Below are 17736 nucleotides of genomic sequence, written 5' to 3'. Positions count from 1 at the left end.
ACTGCCCCTGGAGGCGGCCAGAGTTCCCTCAAAGAGGCAGTAGTAGTAATAAAAAAATTCCCATATCCTGCCCCCAATCCCCCCTTTTGTTTAAAAAATAGACCTTACATTGCCTACCCTCCTGACCCCCCCCTTCCCACCCACAGATTTGCCAGAATCTTCCTGTTGATCTGGTGGGGGCCCAGGAGTGACCCGGCGGCCATCATTTTAAAAAATGACGCTGACCCTTTGCCCCATCATGTCACTCAGGTAACATCATTCGATGGAGCCCAACACAGAAAACATGTCAACGTTTCTAGAATTTTGACTGTGCCTCACTGAGCAGCCCACACATGCCATTATGCTATGCGTCCACATAGGGTCCCTTATATTTGTGTTTCAGCATTAAAAACGAGAGAAACCAACTCCAAGGGGAAGTGGGTGGGTTTTGTGAGGATTGACATCCTGCTGTCCTCAGAGAACACTTGATACAGATAAGCAACTCTGCTTTTTCTGAGGACAAGCAGGATGGCAGTCCTCACACATGGGGAAATCCCTTGCTACAGATTGCCCCCAATGAAAAAGGGAAAATAAATACAAATGCCAATGGGCACAACAGTATTTTTGATGGCAACAATCCTTTTTTCCATTTTATATTTAACCTATGAGGGGCATCCTGGAACAAAAACAATGGTCCCAAATGGAGGGAAAAGAATTGGGTTCTACACCGCAAACAAATTCTGAAAGATAGACTGGCTAAACCTACTATCTTATCTGCCATCCCTGTCCAAACAGTAGTAAAATGTGAATGAGTGGAGCAGACTTGCAGATCTTCCTGGGGATTGATTGCAGGTGAGCCACAGATGCTGCCATGGCTCGGACAGAGTGAAACTTGACATGGCTTACCAGATTCAGCCCCGCCTAGGTATTACAACTGGAGTTGCAATTTGGTAGCCAAATATATAAAGTCTGTTTGGAAACAGCAAATCTCAGTCTATTTGTGTCAAAGGAAACAAGAGGTTGGGTGGACTTCCTATGGGCTTCAGCCCACACCAGATAGAAGGCCAAGGCTCTTTTGCAGTCCAAATGCTTGTACATTTTGGTGGACATGTGTCCTGGGAGAAAATGTTGGAAGGACAATTGACTGATTAAAAGAATTCCAACACCACCTTAAGCAGGAAATTAAGATGGGTGCACAGATCCATCCTATCATGATAAAATTTAGTTTAAGATGAATATGTTACTAGAGCCTGGAGCTCATTAACGCTGTATTTATTTATTTTATTTGTTCACTTTTATATACCGGCATCGTGTTAACTTGATGTCGGTTTACAGGGCAAAACAAATACAGACTGAATCATAAATAGAAATACAATATAAAACATTTCAAAAAATCTTAAAACTTAGGCAAGATAAAATTCTTCAAAACAATTAATCTAAAAAATAACTCGTATAATACAAATAAATCAAACACTTAAATCACTATAAACGTAAAATCAAATAAAATAACAGAATCACTACCAAAACACGACTTTCCAAGTTAGATACTTCAGTCACAGGAGTGCAGTGGCTGAAAGGGAGCATTCATCAGCTGAGACAAAACCACATTGAATATGCATGAGATAGCTTTGCATCCAATGGAGGCAGTGCATGCAAATATTTCTCATGCATATTCATTGTGGATATCCTGAAAACCTGGCCTGTTTGTGGCACTCAAGGACTGGAGTTTGCTATCTCTGACCTAGCCTGATCCTGAGTGATGAGATCTGGGGAAGTCCCCCGTCTGATCGGGTTCCTTATGGACATCTCCCAGAGGAATGAGAACCAGATCTGACTCTCACAAAAGGAAACAATGAGAATCATGGATCCCATCATCTTTGAGTTTCAACAGAGAGTTCACCACTAGTGGAATTGGAGGGTACTCATACAGCAATCCTCTGCCCCAATCTAGGGCAAAGATGTCCGAGGCTAGTTTGCCGCATGACCTCTTTTTTTTTTTTTTCTTTTTTTTAATTTTATTTAATCACAAGGCAGTAAAACAGGAAACTCAATAACAAGAATACAGTGGTCAGTAGAAGAGATAGGGCTGCATCTTAGAATATAAACAGCAGGTGTTTAAAATTTAAAATTTTTTGGCATAATAAACCCAACTGCTCTCCCCATCTTCCACTGTCCTTATCAACCAAGAACATTCACCCTATCACATACTGCATACCTCACTCATACATATCCATACTAGCAACATCTACCGATTTATTATAAACCCTTGAAACCCAAATCAGTTATCAAAATTTTCTTCTCATCTGATAACGAAAAAAAGAAAATCCTCCGGCCTTTCTTATAGTCTTGCAATACCTTCCGTCCTGTGAATTTCAGATCCAAGTTTTATAACTACATGAAAATAATCATCTTATTTAGCCATAGATTTAAAGATGGAGGGCATCATCAATCTATTTATGAAGAATACATTTATGGGCATAGAAAAGAGCCATATGGATAAATAATTTAAAGCCCTTCTATACTGTAACAAGGATCAGACATTCTTCAAAAAGTAAAGCCTGCCCATTAAAGGATATATGTACCCGTGCTATTTTTTTCAAGTATTGTCAGTACACCTTCCCAAAAAAAGAACACTATGACATAAGAGAAACATATGTATCATTCTTTCAATTTTACATCTAGGACACAAGTCTGTGTCATACAATCTCATTTTAAACCTTTTAACAGAATCAATATAACAATGGTGAATTATTTTATATTGTATCTTTTTCAGCCCAGTGTCAACTGGTAGCTGATGTGCCTCTTGAAACCCATGTTGAACCTGTTCTATAGTAATATCTTGCCCTAATATTGTTTGCCAATAAAGAGTTATGGGGTAGATTTTACAAAATTTGCGCACATGCATACTTTTGTTTGCGCACCAGGCGCAAACAAGAGTACGCGGGATTTTAATATATACACGCGTAGCCGCGCATATCTGTTAAAATCCGGGATTGGCGCGTGCAAGGCTGTGCAAAATCGGCAGCCTGCGTGCGCCGAGCCACGCAGCCTGCCTCCGTTCCCTCCAAGGCGCTCCGAAATTGGAGCGGCCTCGGAGGGAACTTTCCTTCCACCCCCCCGCACCTTCCCCTCCCTTCCCCTACCTAACCCACCCCCCAGCCCTACCTAACTCCCCCCACCTTTGTTGCACAAGTTACGCCTGCCCGGCCAGCCACTAGCACGTGATTCCCAGGCCCGGGAGCCATTTCGGAGGCCTTGGCCACGCCCCCGGGCTGGAACCACGCCCGCAGCCCCGCCCCCAAATGACGCGCCGCCCCGACACGCCCCCTGGCACCCCCCCCCCCCCCAAGGAAAGCCCCGGGACTTATGCGCAGCCCAGGGCTTGTGCGTGCCGCCGAGCCTACTCAACGTAGGCTCGGCTGCACGCACAACATAGGGCAGATTTTTGGGGGGTACGCGTGTATCTTACGCACGTACCCCTTTGAAAATCTGGCCCTATGTCTGTTAACACATCTGAAGTCATCTGCTTCTGATACATTTTATACCATGGCGATACAGAATTTTTCCCACCCCAGTTATAGTTTCCAGCTCCAAGGCCTCTAGATAGTGTGTTAATTGCAAGTATCCAAAGAAGTTGCTATGGGAAATATTATAATCCTGTCAGACTCATTCAAACAGTGGGTCTCATCATCATAAACATCCAAAGAGTTCTCAGCCCCTTAGATGCCCAGTCATGAAATATACCTCTTTCCAATCCTGAGGAGAAGCATGCATTCTCAGCTAATGGCAGAAATATAGAATTTTTAAAATACAGATCCCCACCATTTACAAAAATATATCCAGATCATAAGGCCAACCCTAATAAAAATATGGTTATACAAGTAATTAGGAATATCCAGATCTGCAAGATAACTTCCATAATCCATTCCCACATAAAGCACATTTGACATGCACGTTTTATAATCATAGATCTGGTAAGACAAGCCTACCCAAACTTTTTCTCCATAGCGATTTGGAATATCTAATCCTGGTTCATCTTCCCTTCCTCCATCAGTTGTGATTTCAGAAAACTTTTATCCTTTTGGGGCATACAGCAGTGAAGCATTTGCAACTTATAAAAGGATCTTTGGTAGCAAGACCATCGTAAAAAGTACACTCCTTCCTAACAATAATAACGGCAACTCTTTCCAAAGCCGCATCTGCTCCTCAATATGATGTACGAGGTCTCTGAAGTTTACTTTACAGTGAAACTGTAAATCAATAGGTATCAAGAGTCCCAGATATTTAGGATGTGATGCCTATCTAAAAGGAAAAGATCCATGCCATTTCGCTGTTAAAGCAGATGTTAAGGACAGAGCTTTGGACTTGTCAAAATTTATCAATAAGTTCAAATGGGGAAAATATTTGAATAATTCCAGCTAGATCCCATTTAGGATTCCCAACAAATAAAAGAATATCATCTGCAAACATATATTTTCAACTTATGCTGTCCCACATTTTTGCCCTGGAATAGCCCACCCTGTCTCAATTTGATAGCAAGGAGTTTCGCTGTCAAAATAAATAGTAATGGGGACAAAGGGCATTCCTGCTGTGTATCTCCTTTTAGATCAAATCTCTCAGAAAACCTACCATTGATGATAAGCCTAGCATCTGGTAATGTATATGAGAATTGAATACAACACAAAAGGACTCTTGGATGCCCATTTGAAGGATCCAAAACATATAATCCCTGATTACTTTATCAAAAGCCTTTTTTGGCATCTGGGCTGAGAATCATATTATCTTCACCAGTCAATATTCTCTGATTCAGCACTGTCAATAGTTTGTGTATATTACTGACTCCATGACAGCCTTCCACAAACCCAACCTGATCAGGCATCATAAGAGTAAGCACCACCACACTTCATCTCATTGCTAAAATTGCTGCCAACAATTTAATATCTACATTTAAACAGTGAAACAGGGCGATACGCACATGTTAAAGTGGGATCCTGACCTGGTTTGTGGAGGACTACTGTAACTGCCTGATTCAACTTATTTGAGAAAAAAACATGCTGAAGGGCATAATTAAACATATCTTTTAATGGTACTAATAATTAACATTTTAATATTTTATAAAACTCTGGTCCAAGGTCATCAATACCCTAAGTTTTGCCCTGTTTTAATTTAGTGATTGCCCAAAAGACTTCAGAGTCAGGAGGAGTGGGACCTTCCTGTTCCGATGGGATGTGAACAGATCCACCACTGGTGTTCCCAGTTGCAGATAGCCCAGTCCCAAAGCTGTATGGCTTCCTGACACAAGAGATGCAAGTCCATACCTCCTCTGTTTGTTGATGTAGTACATCGCAACTTGGTTGTCCATTTGGACAAGGATAACTTTGTTGGATAACCAATCTCTGAAAGCCTTTAGAGTGTACTGAATCACCCTGAGCTCCAGGAAATTTATCTGATAGAACTTTTCTTGAATAGACCACAGTCCATGGGTTCAGAGCCCCTCTACATGAGTGCCGCAGCTCAGGTTGGACATATCCATCCTGAAGACAATTGTCAGAATATACACTCAAGTACAGAGAATTACAGAAAAATGCAACAGTAGACTTGGGAGGTCCATATTACTATTATTTGTATGAAAGTGTTATAACCTTTACAGTATTGCCCCTCTTACATGGAGTAACAATATGCTAAAACAATGTGCATGTCACAATTTATTTATTCACATTCTTTGTTGTAAATGTTTGACATGCATAAGTGGGAAAAAGATACATTAACATTGAACCTGATACAATAGATGATGGAGTAAATTTACAAAGGAGTTCTGTGCATAAAATTTGCATATTTATGCAGAAGTAGCTTGTACTTGTGTACATGACATTTTATAAACATCAAAAGTGCATACGTTTTTTCCATTTTGCACATACATTTACCTGCACAAAAAAGTGGCGTACCTGGGTAGAGCCAAATGGTACGTGCGTAAATTTTTATAAGAGATTTATGTAATTATATTAGGCAACTTATTCGTGCAAATTTAGTCCTGCTAATTAAATAGAGCAATTGATATCAGATTTGTCTGTTGTCTGCTGTTTGAGTGGGATATTTGGATGAACTGGGGAGAATTCAGGGTGAAGAACTAGCAGGGTCTTGATGACTTGGAGAAGGAATGGGCAAACTGGTGGAGGTATCAGCAAACTGGTGATTTCAATTATGTACACATGTTTTAAAATATACTGATGTCCTCATATAAATCAGAGTATTATGTAAGCATGTTCTATATTATTTTTGCGCATAAAATATGTGCACATACTTTGTTTATAAAATAGGAAAAGTATGCACTGTCTATGCAATGCAGGTATTTGCACGTAACCAAATATACGCATATATTTTAGGGAACAGACATACATGTATTTTACAATTTGTGCCTACCTGATATGCGCGGGTTATAAAATACTGTAATAGATCATCGTGCCGCCATATACACACGTATATGGTGGCACGATGCATTGGAATTTATAGATACCAGCTATGCTCAAATAATCTTTTGACCTGCTCTTAGAAGCAGAGCTTGTATGAAAACTGAATCCATACCATTTAAATAGCAAAGGTTCTGTGCATTTTCAAACCTTCTGGAATTGTTGCAAATGTGTTACCTCTCCTCAGGGATGCCTGGTGCATTAAGGACCTGCAGTTCCAGGGCTTTAAAATCCCACTGGAGTGCAGCGTTACAAAATGCTGTATCTCTAATTTCTAGAATCTAAAATTAAAGAGGGGAATAATACTGAAGGTAATTGACTACACGAAAACAGTAGCTTGTGGTCTGTCTGGTGGTTTCATGTGGAAGGACCTTGGTTAGATTTCTGGCTTAGGTCTCCTACTTCCTGGGTCAGCTGGGGGTGGGGATGCTGTGGAGGCAGTGGTCATAGGCCCTGCGGGTAGGGAGTTGCTGAATTATGCAACAGTGACACCTAGTTGCCAGATTTAAAGCTCGTGAGTGCAGCGTATGAGAAGGTCTGGTGCATGGCTCCCTTTCTAAGGACCGTCGCAATGACTAAACTAAGTTGAGAGGGGATATATAATAGGGAAGAAGTTCCCAAGTTGTTGCAAATGAAGGCTTATGGCACCTGTTCACAGCTCTTGATCCACATGAGCTTGTAGCCCAAAAGAGCAGGAGAAAACTGCAAGACCAAAAAATAAAAGTCCCCAAGACAAAACTGGTCATTGGATATAACTGATCTTATGAAGAATTTTACAGATATGCACTTAGTTTAGGGGTGAGTTAATTGGGGGGGGGGACGACTTGAACAAACCTGATGGGGGGCACATTGGCTGCCCAATCAAGGAAGAAACATAATGGCTATATTCAGGCACAGCAATCTCAGGGGCGAGGGCGTTGCCAGAACATAGAGGCATCATTGTAAGCATAGCAATCCACAAGCGGAGTGGACAGACACACATACAACAAATAGTCACATAGGAATGTCTGTGAAACGTGTCATACTCTTTCCAAATAGTCCAAAGGGATCCAGTAGAATAAAAGTAAACAATTTTATCTTAAATGAAGGCTTCTAATAGTCAAGCATTGCATGAGAATGTGAGTCCCTCAACATGGACCATGTTTCGCCCAAGGGGCTGTGTCTGGACAGCGAAGAAATCTTTGATCTACAAGAAATACTTATAAAATGACAGAGAAACATGCAATAAACCAGGAATAAAACAGACCAAAAATATGAAGGTACGTACCGTTCAGCATTTTCAAGATAGCAAGAAGCCTGTTCTCTACAGCCAAACAGCATCTAAATGAGATACCAGAGCGTGGAATCTAAGCCTCTATATGAAAATACATACCCACAAAAGCACACCTGAGATCGCAGCCAATCAAATACCTGGTCACATATGTAAAGAAACCAGTAAGAAAACACAATAGATATAAAGTAGATGCAGTAGATACAAGAAAGGCGATGGTTCAGAGGAAAGAAGCCTAATTTATTTTCTTGTTAAGGCCTCCAAGGGAAAGGGAGCAGAGTGTGTAAATCCATTTTTGTTCACGACGGAGGAGGAATGAAGAGAAGTCACTTTCCCTGCTAGGAAGGTGAACAATTTCAATTACAAAGAATTGAAGGTCTATAAGTGCATGTGAGTGTTCTAACCAATGTGTAACCAGAGGGGCTTCAAGGTGAGAGGAACATAGGCAAGATAAATGTTCAAAAATCTTGGTTTGTACACATTAGATCATTTTCCCTACATAGAAGAGGGAACAGGGGTATATATAATAACATCATAACCCTTTTTGAGAAGCAAGAGTGTCTTAAAGAGTAGTCTTTGCCCATAGCTTGATGTGTGAAAGCTGATGGAAAGGGAGAATGCACAAGTGGTACAGTGGCCACAGGGAATGTGACCAGTGGCGTGCTTTTGTGAGTTTGTATTTTCCTATAGAGGCTTAGGCGCCGCTCTCCAATATTTCATTTACACACTATTTGTTGCTGGAGACAAAGGCTTCTTGCTATCTTGAAATTGCTGAATAGTATGTACCTTTATGTTATTGGTCTGTTTTACTTCTGGTTTGTGCAATGTTTCTCTGTCCTTATATATGATATACACCATGTATTTCTTGCAGATTAAAGATTTGTTTGCTATCCCTCCCGACGTAGCCCCTTGAGTGAAACGTTGCTCGAGTCAGACTGTTAGAAGGCTTCAATAAAATTGTTTACTTTTACACTGTTGGATTCTTTTGGACTATTTGAACAGAGTTTGGATCATTTCACATGCATTCCTAAGTGACTGTCATTGTAAGCATGACATGGCTTAGCCATGTGTCTTTTGGTGGGCCAGGGAGATGAGCTGCTTTCAACTATGACAGGCCCAGGAGGGGAGTTGCTTATACTACAGTAAAAATGGCCATGGGAGTAGCCACTGTGGTGTTTCACAACCCAGGAAGAGCTGCCAGGACCCTACCCAGGGAGAGAGATCACATCTGTTGCCCGGCAGGGGAAAAGAAGAGGTGAGGTAGGGGAGGGGAATGGGCAAAGAATCTGGAGAGGAGGAGGAGGAAGTGAAGCAGGGAGAATAAAGGCAAAAAGTGTAAAAAAAAAGTTAAATAAGCAAATCAAAACAGAAGGAAAAAAAAGGAGCAAACTAAGAAAAATACAAAAATTGAGAGAAAAATTGAAAAAATGTGTGAAAACAGTAGACAAGCAAAGAAAATAAAAAGTTGGGCAGCATGGGATGGAGTTTTTCTCAACTCCTAAAAAAAATATTGGCTGGCCCCTACATTTTTTGAAAAATGCTCCAACCCTTACCATTGTGGTGTTTGGCCTCTCTGTTTAGATGTGTTGTAGAGTGTGTGTGTGGCTATGTTTGTATGATGTGCTTTGGTCTATGCATGTAGTCTATATCTCTGTTCATGATATGATTTGTCTCCAGCGTCTCTCACTGTGTCCAGCTATGGTGTGCCTGCCTGTGTTTGTCTGGATGTGTTGTGTCTGTGCCTCTCTCCATGGCTATGCATCTGTCTTCGATCTCGGGATGGAGTGCCTGTGTTCTTCTGTCTAAGTGTTGTATGTCTGTGTCTTTGTGTGTGCCTGGATGTTGGGTTTCTGTTGCTGTCTAGGGTGTCTGGGTTTGGGGTGCCTTTGTCTCTCTGTGTCTGTCTGGGTATGGGGGTAACTATATCTGTGTGGGGGTTGTCTGTGTCTGGGTGTCTGTTTCACTCTCTTGACAGTCTGGGTGTGGGGTGTCTGTTTTTCTCTGTATCTGTCTTGATATGGGGGGTCTGCCTTTCTGTGCCCGTGTGTACATATTTGTATCAGCAACTTGAAAAGAAACAAAATGGGGGCTTTAAGCTACTGGTTGATGAATACTCTTTACATATATATGTGTACGTATGTGTGTATATATTTGCGTGTGTGTATGTGTATATATATATATGTATAATAACCCATCTTGGAGGGGCCCCCAACCAATTGCATGAATGGAAAGGGACCACAGCTCAAAATGTTTGCTCACTTTTGCCCTAATTATTCGTTTTGATTGACTGAGTTTACAAGCATTCCTCTGTACTTTCCACTTTAAAAAAAAAAAAAAAAAGCCTTGTGGTTAGAGCAGTGGGCTATGAACCAGAGAGAGCAGGCTCCTTGTGACCTTGGGCTAGTCACTTTACCCTCCATTGCAAACTTACCCTCCATTGCAAACTTACAGGGTCATTCATCAAAATGCAATATGGTGTTAATGCATGTGATAACATGATTATCGCATGGTATGAATGCAAATTTTGGGTTTGGGTGGGATTAAGTAAAACAATGGGCAATATCACAACGTGCGATAGCATAACACATAATATCACACGGTTTTAACACCAGAAGTAACTACACCTTTTTTCCTGGCGTTAAGCTATGCTATATGCCCGAAACGGCCGTTAACACAATTTGAGATAAATATAGCAAACTGCATTTCGGACATTTCTGGGCTTGGGGAGGGAGAGGAGTAGAGTGGGGTAGAGTGAGAGAGAGAAAGAATGCCTCTGGGGAGGCCTTCTCAGTATTCAACTATTTATATGACTGTAGGAGGGCCAGCTAATAGCTCGAAGTGAGGTGTTGGTGGTGGTGTAGGGGCCAGTTTTACATGCAGAGTGAGACGTACGAACAGCACAGTACACCTCGATGAAGATTTGACATCATTTGGGTGAGGAAAGTCTCACAAAGATGAGATTTCTACAATGTTATCTTGCCCTAGCTTGATGGTACCCTGTTATAGAGAACATTGTAGAAGTCTCATCTTTGTGAGACTTTCCTCACTCCAAATGATGTCAAATCTTCACCGAGGTGTACTATCTGCATGTCGAACTATCTGCATGTCGAACTGATCCCTAAACCCTAAACCAACACCTCACCTCAAACTATTACCTGGCCCTCCTATATTACTATGAAAGCCTTAAAAATAGTCTCTCTCTCTCTCTCTCGCGCTCACACTCCCCTCACTTTGTAAGCTGCAAAATAGAAGTATCACAGGGTGTGAAAACCTTACTGCACCCTGTGATACTACCTAGGCAAAGTGCTATGTTCCTGTGCAGTAATTGTAAAATTACCCTAAACACACCCTTTTCTCTTACCACGGGTGTTATCCATGGGATGATATAGCATTTTTATGAACCTAGAGGTTAGATTGTAAGCCCTTTGGAGATAGGGACCTACCTGCAGAGCCTGAATATAATCCACTTTGAAGTGCGAAAAGTGGAACATAAAAATCTAAATAAATAATAAAATATTAATCAGCAATAATATGTATTTTGCAAGATGATCCAGGTGCACGCCACAGTGTGTGAAAGAGCAGGCAAGTGACACATCCAGTCTGAAATAAGGTTCTGAGACCTCCCTTCACTTCTTTTCAGATTCGCCTCACCTTTTCGCAGGATTTCACCCTCCAGTGCCAATTGATGCAAGACATCATGAGGGGCGATACCATTATGAGCCAACTCCTATTCCCCCGCTGCACGTGTAAGTATTCATGCTTGTCCAATTTCTTGCAATTCAGTACCCAGAGGAAAGAAAAAAAAAACCTATGTTCTTCATAGTAATAAAACAGGCTGTAAGAAAACTGTGCAGAAACTAGTAGGACACCTTAGGAGATACTTTAGGAATGTGTCGTTTTTCTGTTTTTAGGGTCTTTGATGAAGCAAATCATTTCAGGTGCCTTTTGTAATGAATATCTGGCGAGCGGTTCCTATATATATATATATATATATATATATATATATATATATATATATATATATATATTTTGCTGACTTTATGGTCTGTGTAGTGTCAAGTTGCAAAATATTACAATAAAATGCAGTAAGCATTCTGAACACCATTGGGCAAAAATGGGTGCCTTGCTCACACTGGGTTTATATACTTTCTGAAGTGAATACTGTGGAGTGGAATGACATTTCTTCCTTCCCCCCCCCCCTGTAAATTTTCCTAGCCCCTATTCTGTGCATGCACAGGCAGTCCGTGATTGATGGGAATGTCACCCAGGCAAAATGGCAAATGTGATACAGCACTTGGTTTACACAGAGATTAAAAAAAAAAAAAAAAACGGGAAAAATACCTGTGATAACAGTACTAAGGAAATGTGGAAATTAGCGTCGTCCCATGGGGGTGTGAAATCAGAGCATCAGATTTTCAGAATAATAATGCTAGCAAAAAAAAAAAAAAAAAGGAAAGAGAGAAAAATAAATTTAGCATAGCACAAAGGGTTTGTATGGCATATGAACTGGAGCGACAGGATGGTATTAGGCCCTTGCCAGTGGGCTTAATATGTACATTTCATCATGCTTCATAATCACCCATCATGCTGAGACAATAAGAAGAGAAAAGCCCAAGTAATACTTTAGAGAATAATGCTAATTATTTCGGTGGCAGATTGCATCTGCGTGGCTATTAGTTACAGCACCATAATTACATATGTGCTGAAGAAAAATGAAGTTGTTTTAAAACAAGTCCTCCTCTGTGAACAGGATTAATTGGTACTAGCACTCCTTGCTGCATGCCCAAATACACATTTAATATTTTTACTGGTGGTGTTTGGATTGGTCCCACCCCACCCCATTATCAGACTATAATTTTAGAGCAGATTTGCCTGCAGGCCAGTAATGAATTTCTACTGCAGTCTTTTGTGGGCATTAAAGGAAAAGTGGGCGTTTAATGCTAAAAGGGTTTGGGGAAAGTGTATTCTGTTTCGACTTTTAAATGATACGGCTGTGAGTATTCCTACTGTGTCATACTCTTGTATCCTGCAACCAAAGATTTCCATGAAAAATGTTTATAAATCATTGCTCCTTCCATGCGAGCCTCCCTGCAGTAAGGCATCAACATTTACAGAGTGGAATTAAATTAAAAACCTCATAAAATGAAATATGTTTCATATTAGCTGTTTGACACTTAATTTGCTTGTGAATGAGCAGAGGAAATCACAAATTAACCTGCCTGTGCTTTATTAGCCATTAGAACAGCAATCATAATCCCTGTAACTTCACACCCCAAACTTTATGAACATTTTATCACCTTCTTAAAAAATTCTGCACAGTACAGCTGTGTGTCTGAACTGAACTAGTTTATTTCTAACATTTGAACTCTCCATCAGCACCCCGGAAATAGTCAAACTTTTTTAGGCACGAGCAGCGTGTAACAAGCGGTCATTTAGGCTTTAGCTTTTGGTAAGCGTGAAGTTCGGATACAAATCTTCATTTTCTGGACAGTCTTGGTGTTACACTAAGTTTGATTTTTTTTTTTTTTTAAATAACTCATTGTCAACTCCCTAAAGTAAGTGCAAGAACAGAGGATTGTACTTATGTAGCTTCTGCCCTACCAGCTCTTGGGCACAGGGGCATACGGGCAGGGTCATAGATCACACAACACTCCATGACCTTCTGGAGTTTCCACATGTTGGTTGGGGGGGGGGTGGGGGGTGGGGGGATGTGTTTTCCAAGTCCTTAGGTTTCCTTCTGCACCCCTCTTCCTGCACACCAGTCCAATAAAAATTCACAAGAGCACCACACTGACTCAAAGGCTGTTATTAAAAAATAAAGTCCTTTACTGAAACTGCTGGCAGGGTAAAACAAAAGTACAAAACCCATATGCAAAAATAGATTGTCTGTCAAAGCACTTTACAAAATCCAACAAATAGTAAATACTTTTGAACTGGAACCCTTCCTCCTTGGGCCCTCCGTTTCCCCTCTCTCTTTTGTCAGTCATCACACAGGAAGTTCCTTTCTGAATCATCTGTCAGTCAGGTACTCCTTAGCATCTTCCCCTGGCAAGCAACTTTTCTATGATGTTCCCAAAGGACACGCCTTTCCCTTCTCGGTTTTTGATTAATTCCTTTTTCTGTGGCCCTTTAGACTCGGAACCTACAGATGCACTTCTCTTCAGAACTCACTGAAGTCCCAAGTTATCACCCCTCTTCGATTTTTGAATTTCTTCCACTGTCCAGACACCACGTTGCCCAGTTCATTCCTTCTGGTCCTGTCCCTGTGGAAGGATACATTTTATCAAGTGTCCTCCTCAAGGAGAGACATTCTCTCATCCCCGTGCTAAGGCTGACTCCAGATCTCCCCTGTGTCACATGGGGCCAGGAGTTTTGTTAATTCAAATGATCCCTGCCAATGGGGAGTGGTACAATTCACTATCTCAATGCACTCACTGTCATCTCTCATAGGGGCAAGACCTAGTGAAATTCCTAGATACATACTGTTGGCAAGCAGGCCTGTTGAAGCCTCTGATGATAAAAAGGTATAAGCTCAACACTTCAAATGAGGGGCAGATTCAGGCACTCCCTTACTCCCACCCCCTCTAAAAGCAAAATTTGAAGACGGCACCTGTATGTAAATTTTTTACCCTAGTTCTCCATTATGAAGTGCTTGAGGGTCAGGATTAAAGCTCTCGTCTTAATAATCTCTCACCTCTATCCAGATCTCAAGCATTAGAAAATATTGCTACAATCAATTATCATTTAGTCTCCAAGAACATTTTGTATAGAATCACAGAATCAGCCATAGGAGATATTATACTATCGGATCATGCTCCAATTTAGATTCATCTGACCAGGGCACAGTGCTTTAACCACAATGGAGATTCCCATATTTTTCGGCAGATGACTCCAGTTTTTACGAATATCTAAAATCCAAATGGTTGGAATATGAATGTAACAATAGTATTCTTATTGATAATTCCATACTGTTTTGCAAACTGCTAAGGCCATTTTAAAGGGAGATATTATATCTTATGTGGCAAAAAGGAGAAGAGTCATTGATAAAAGTTTAGTAGTCCTTGAACGACAGCTAAGTAAAATCAAAAGAATCTTGGTGGCCTCTAACATGAAAGAGAATAGAGAGAGTTATTTAGCAACGTGAGTTGTACTGAACTCGGTTGTTCATCAAAGAACAAAAAAAAGCTCAACTATTATAAATTTAATCTGTATCAATACAGTAACAAAATTGGCAAGATTATGGAAACTCTGATTAGAGCGAGTGCTGGTCCCAGGTTTATTTCTACATTTAGAACAAAGAATAGTACCCCTGTCAATTCTAATAAGGAGATACGTAAACAGTTGCAGATCTTCTATACAGAGTTATACACTGCAGGGAATGGGGACATGACCAGTTGTAAAGGGTTTTTAGACAAAATACAAATCCCAAAGTTAACGGAGTCCCAAACATAGCTGCCTAACTAGGCCTATTAGTGTAGAAGAGATCTCTGTAGGAATTAGGAAGGCCAAGCCCTTGAAAGTCCTGGGCCCAGACGGATTTAGTGTGGAATTTTACAAAATTCTGTTAGTAAAGATACCATTTGAACATATTGTTACTTCCTTGCGTTTTCCATATTTCTTGAAATTTCATTGTTGTCTTTTACTGCTTTCTTACATATATTTTGATATGCCTGTTTCTCTTTAACTCCCCTGTTTCCCCGCCCTAGTTTTATGTAATTTCTTTTCTTTGATTAACTATGTTCGATGTAAACCAGCATGATGTTCTTACGAATGTCAGTAGACAAAAATCTTAAATAAATAACTAAATAAATAACTAAATAAATACTTAGTTCTACATATCAAGCATTGATTGATAAGGGGAAATATCCGTCTCATGCCAAAATGGCACAGATTATAGTCAATACTGCTTAATAAACCCAAATGTATAGCATGTAAAAAAATCACATAATATACTTAGACCTGCTATAAGGGGAAACTCCTTACTGGATCAAGTTTTACCTTCATACGATACCATATATTTAATGGCTATCGTGGCGATAAGCCTAAAGAGTTATTAGGCTTCTTAATCATTAGGTAACTTGATTATATTTGCACATGTCTGTATGGTGTGAAAAAATCAAACTTATTGGAGTCCACTGAAAAACAATTTTTTGTTTGAAGCCTGTGAATTAGCTCACGCTATCGCACTTATCTTATTGCAGTAAACAGTAAAGCCGACATCTCGATGTTTTGGAACTGAAACACTCCTTCTTCAAGGGCTTGACATTGGCGATAGTGGAATGTGGGGGACTGCCAATTTGGTGCTGCTAGCGATGATTTTAGTGTGTAGAGAGCTATCGCTTATCTGTGCAAAAAAATGAGAATATCCTTAATATATTGTGAGAATACTTAAATATTGGTTACTCTTTAGGCCATTAAATATATGGTATCGTATGAAGGTAAACTTGATCCAGTAATAACAGATTATAGTCAAGCATAAGTAGGTAAAGATCCTTTGCTACCGGCATCCTATCGCCCTATCTCTCCCAACAGGCAGTAGTGAGATTATTATATAAAGATCCAGTGGCCTATATTACAGTGAATGGTGCTCAATCTGAGCAGTTTAATATAGGGAATCATTGATTAGGGCCACACAAGAGGCAGAAGATATGAGTATGCAGTTAGGCTCAAAGACATTTAAGTATGCAGCATTTGTGGCCAATATATTAGTGTTTCTGACAAACCCAAAAAATTCCCTTGCAGTTTTGCTTATTTTGTTTGAGAGTTTTGGATCATTTTCTGACTTCAAATTGAATGTTGACAAGTCAGAGTCGTTGGCCTTTCCGGACTCACTTAAAAGAACAGAGGAGGGGAAGTTTCTCCTTGAAATGGGCCACAGATTCCTTTAGGAATTTGGGCATGCAACATTTGGATGATCCAGGAAAACTATATAACATCAATATATCTCAGTTAATGGATCACACCAATCAGAATTTTCAAATTGGGCAGGGCTTGCCTCTATCCTTAGTAGGCCGAATCAACATTTTTTTAAATGGTGATATTCTCTAAATGGCTTTATGTCTTGCAAAACTTACCAGCGCATTTGTTGGGGAAGGATTTAAAGACATTTGATTCCTTGATTTGAAAACTCATACGGAGGGGGGAAGCCACGTATTCCGCTAGTTAGTTTGAAGCAGGATTGGCCTCGGGGGGGGGGCTAGCACTTCTGGATATGGAGATCTATAGTTTAGCCAATTTGTTAAGAATATTACAAGATTGTTTATAAGACAAGTCTACCATTGTTGATTTAGAAGGGGAAAAAATGAGTCGTGCTTTTAGATTTAAAGTGTGTTTTGCATGCTCCTTTTTAGAAATTGCCAAAAGGATGGTCCAAGTGTATTCTAACATCACTGATTAAGTGGACTTGGATGCGGTTGGCAAAATTGTTCAAGAGATCATCTCAGTGCTCATAGTTGTGTTATCAATTCAGGAGAATTTGGATTGTCTCCCAGATAATCAAACAGTAGATTTTCAAAGATGGGTGGCCTAGGGTATCACACAATTACAGCGTATCCTGGAGGGAGATGGCTGGCTCCTGACCTTCCAAGACTTGAAGGATCAATACGGCTTGCAGGATGTGAGTTAGTTTTCGTACATACAACTAAAACATTACGTAGCGTCCTTGCCATTGAAAGTCCTGGATATTTCCTTTCTGGAAGACTTGGAGGACTTTTTTCTGCTTGAAATATCTAAAATCTCCCTAGCCAGAATCAACAAGGCCATATAGAAACATTTGCTGGAGGTTCAGCTGGAAGTCATCCTGGAATATTGGACCCATGAGTCAGATTTTGCAATTATTTATTTATTTATCTAGCTATCTATTTATTTATTTATTTCGAGATTCTTCTATACCGATAGCCGTTTGTACATTGTATCGGTTTACATACAACTAAGAACATTTGGGCGAGGCCCTTACATACTGAGCGCATGTTGCTGTTTGGTTTTAAACATATAAAGAAGTTCTTGGGAAATATGTACATA

At 40.3% G+C, this 17736-nt stretch overlaps 1 protein-coding gene across 3 annotated transcripts in view; it reads left to right on the top strand.

The window, feature by feature from the left end:
• GLI3 (GLI family zinc finger 3) overlaps positions 1-17736 on the top strand; it is a 687322-nt gene that overhangs the window by 316656 nt on the left and 352930 nt on the right. For all 3 annotated transcript variants that reach the window (XM_029589537.1, XM_029589535.1, XM_029589536.1), the window contains exon 4: positions 11357-11462. In XM_029589537.1, coding sequence (XP_029445397.1) covers positions 11357-11462 — 106 coding nt within the window. The remainder of the gene's footprint in view (positions 1-11356; positions 11463-17736) is intronic.

Source organism: Rhinatrema bivittatum, chromosome 2 (assembly GCF_901001135.1).
Source record: "Rhinatrema bivittatum chromosome 2, aRhiBiv1.1, whole genome shotgun sequence".
In the NCBI taxonomy this organism is placed as follows: Eukaryota; Metazoa; Chordata; class Amphibia; order Gymnophiona; family Rhinatrematidae; genus Rhinatrema; species Rhinatrema bivittatum.
Note: the sequence above shows the minus strand (reverse complement) of the source record. Positions and strands in the feature narration are given on the sequence as shown.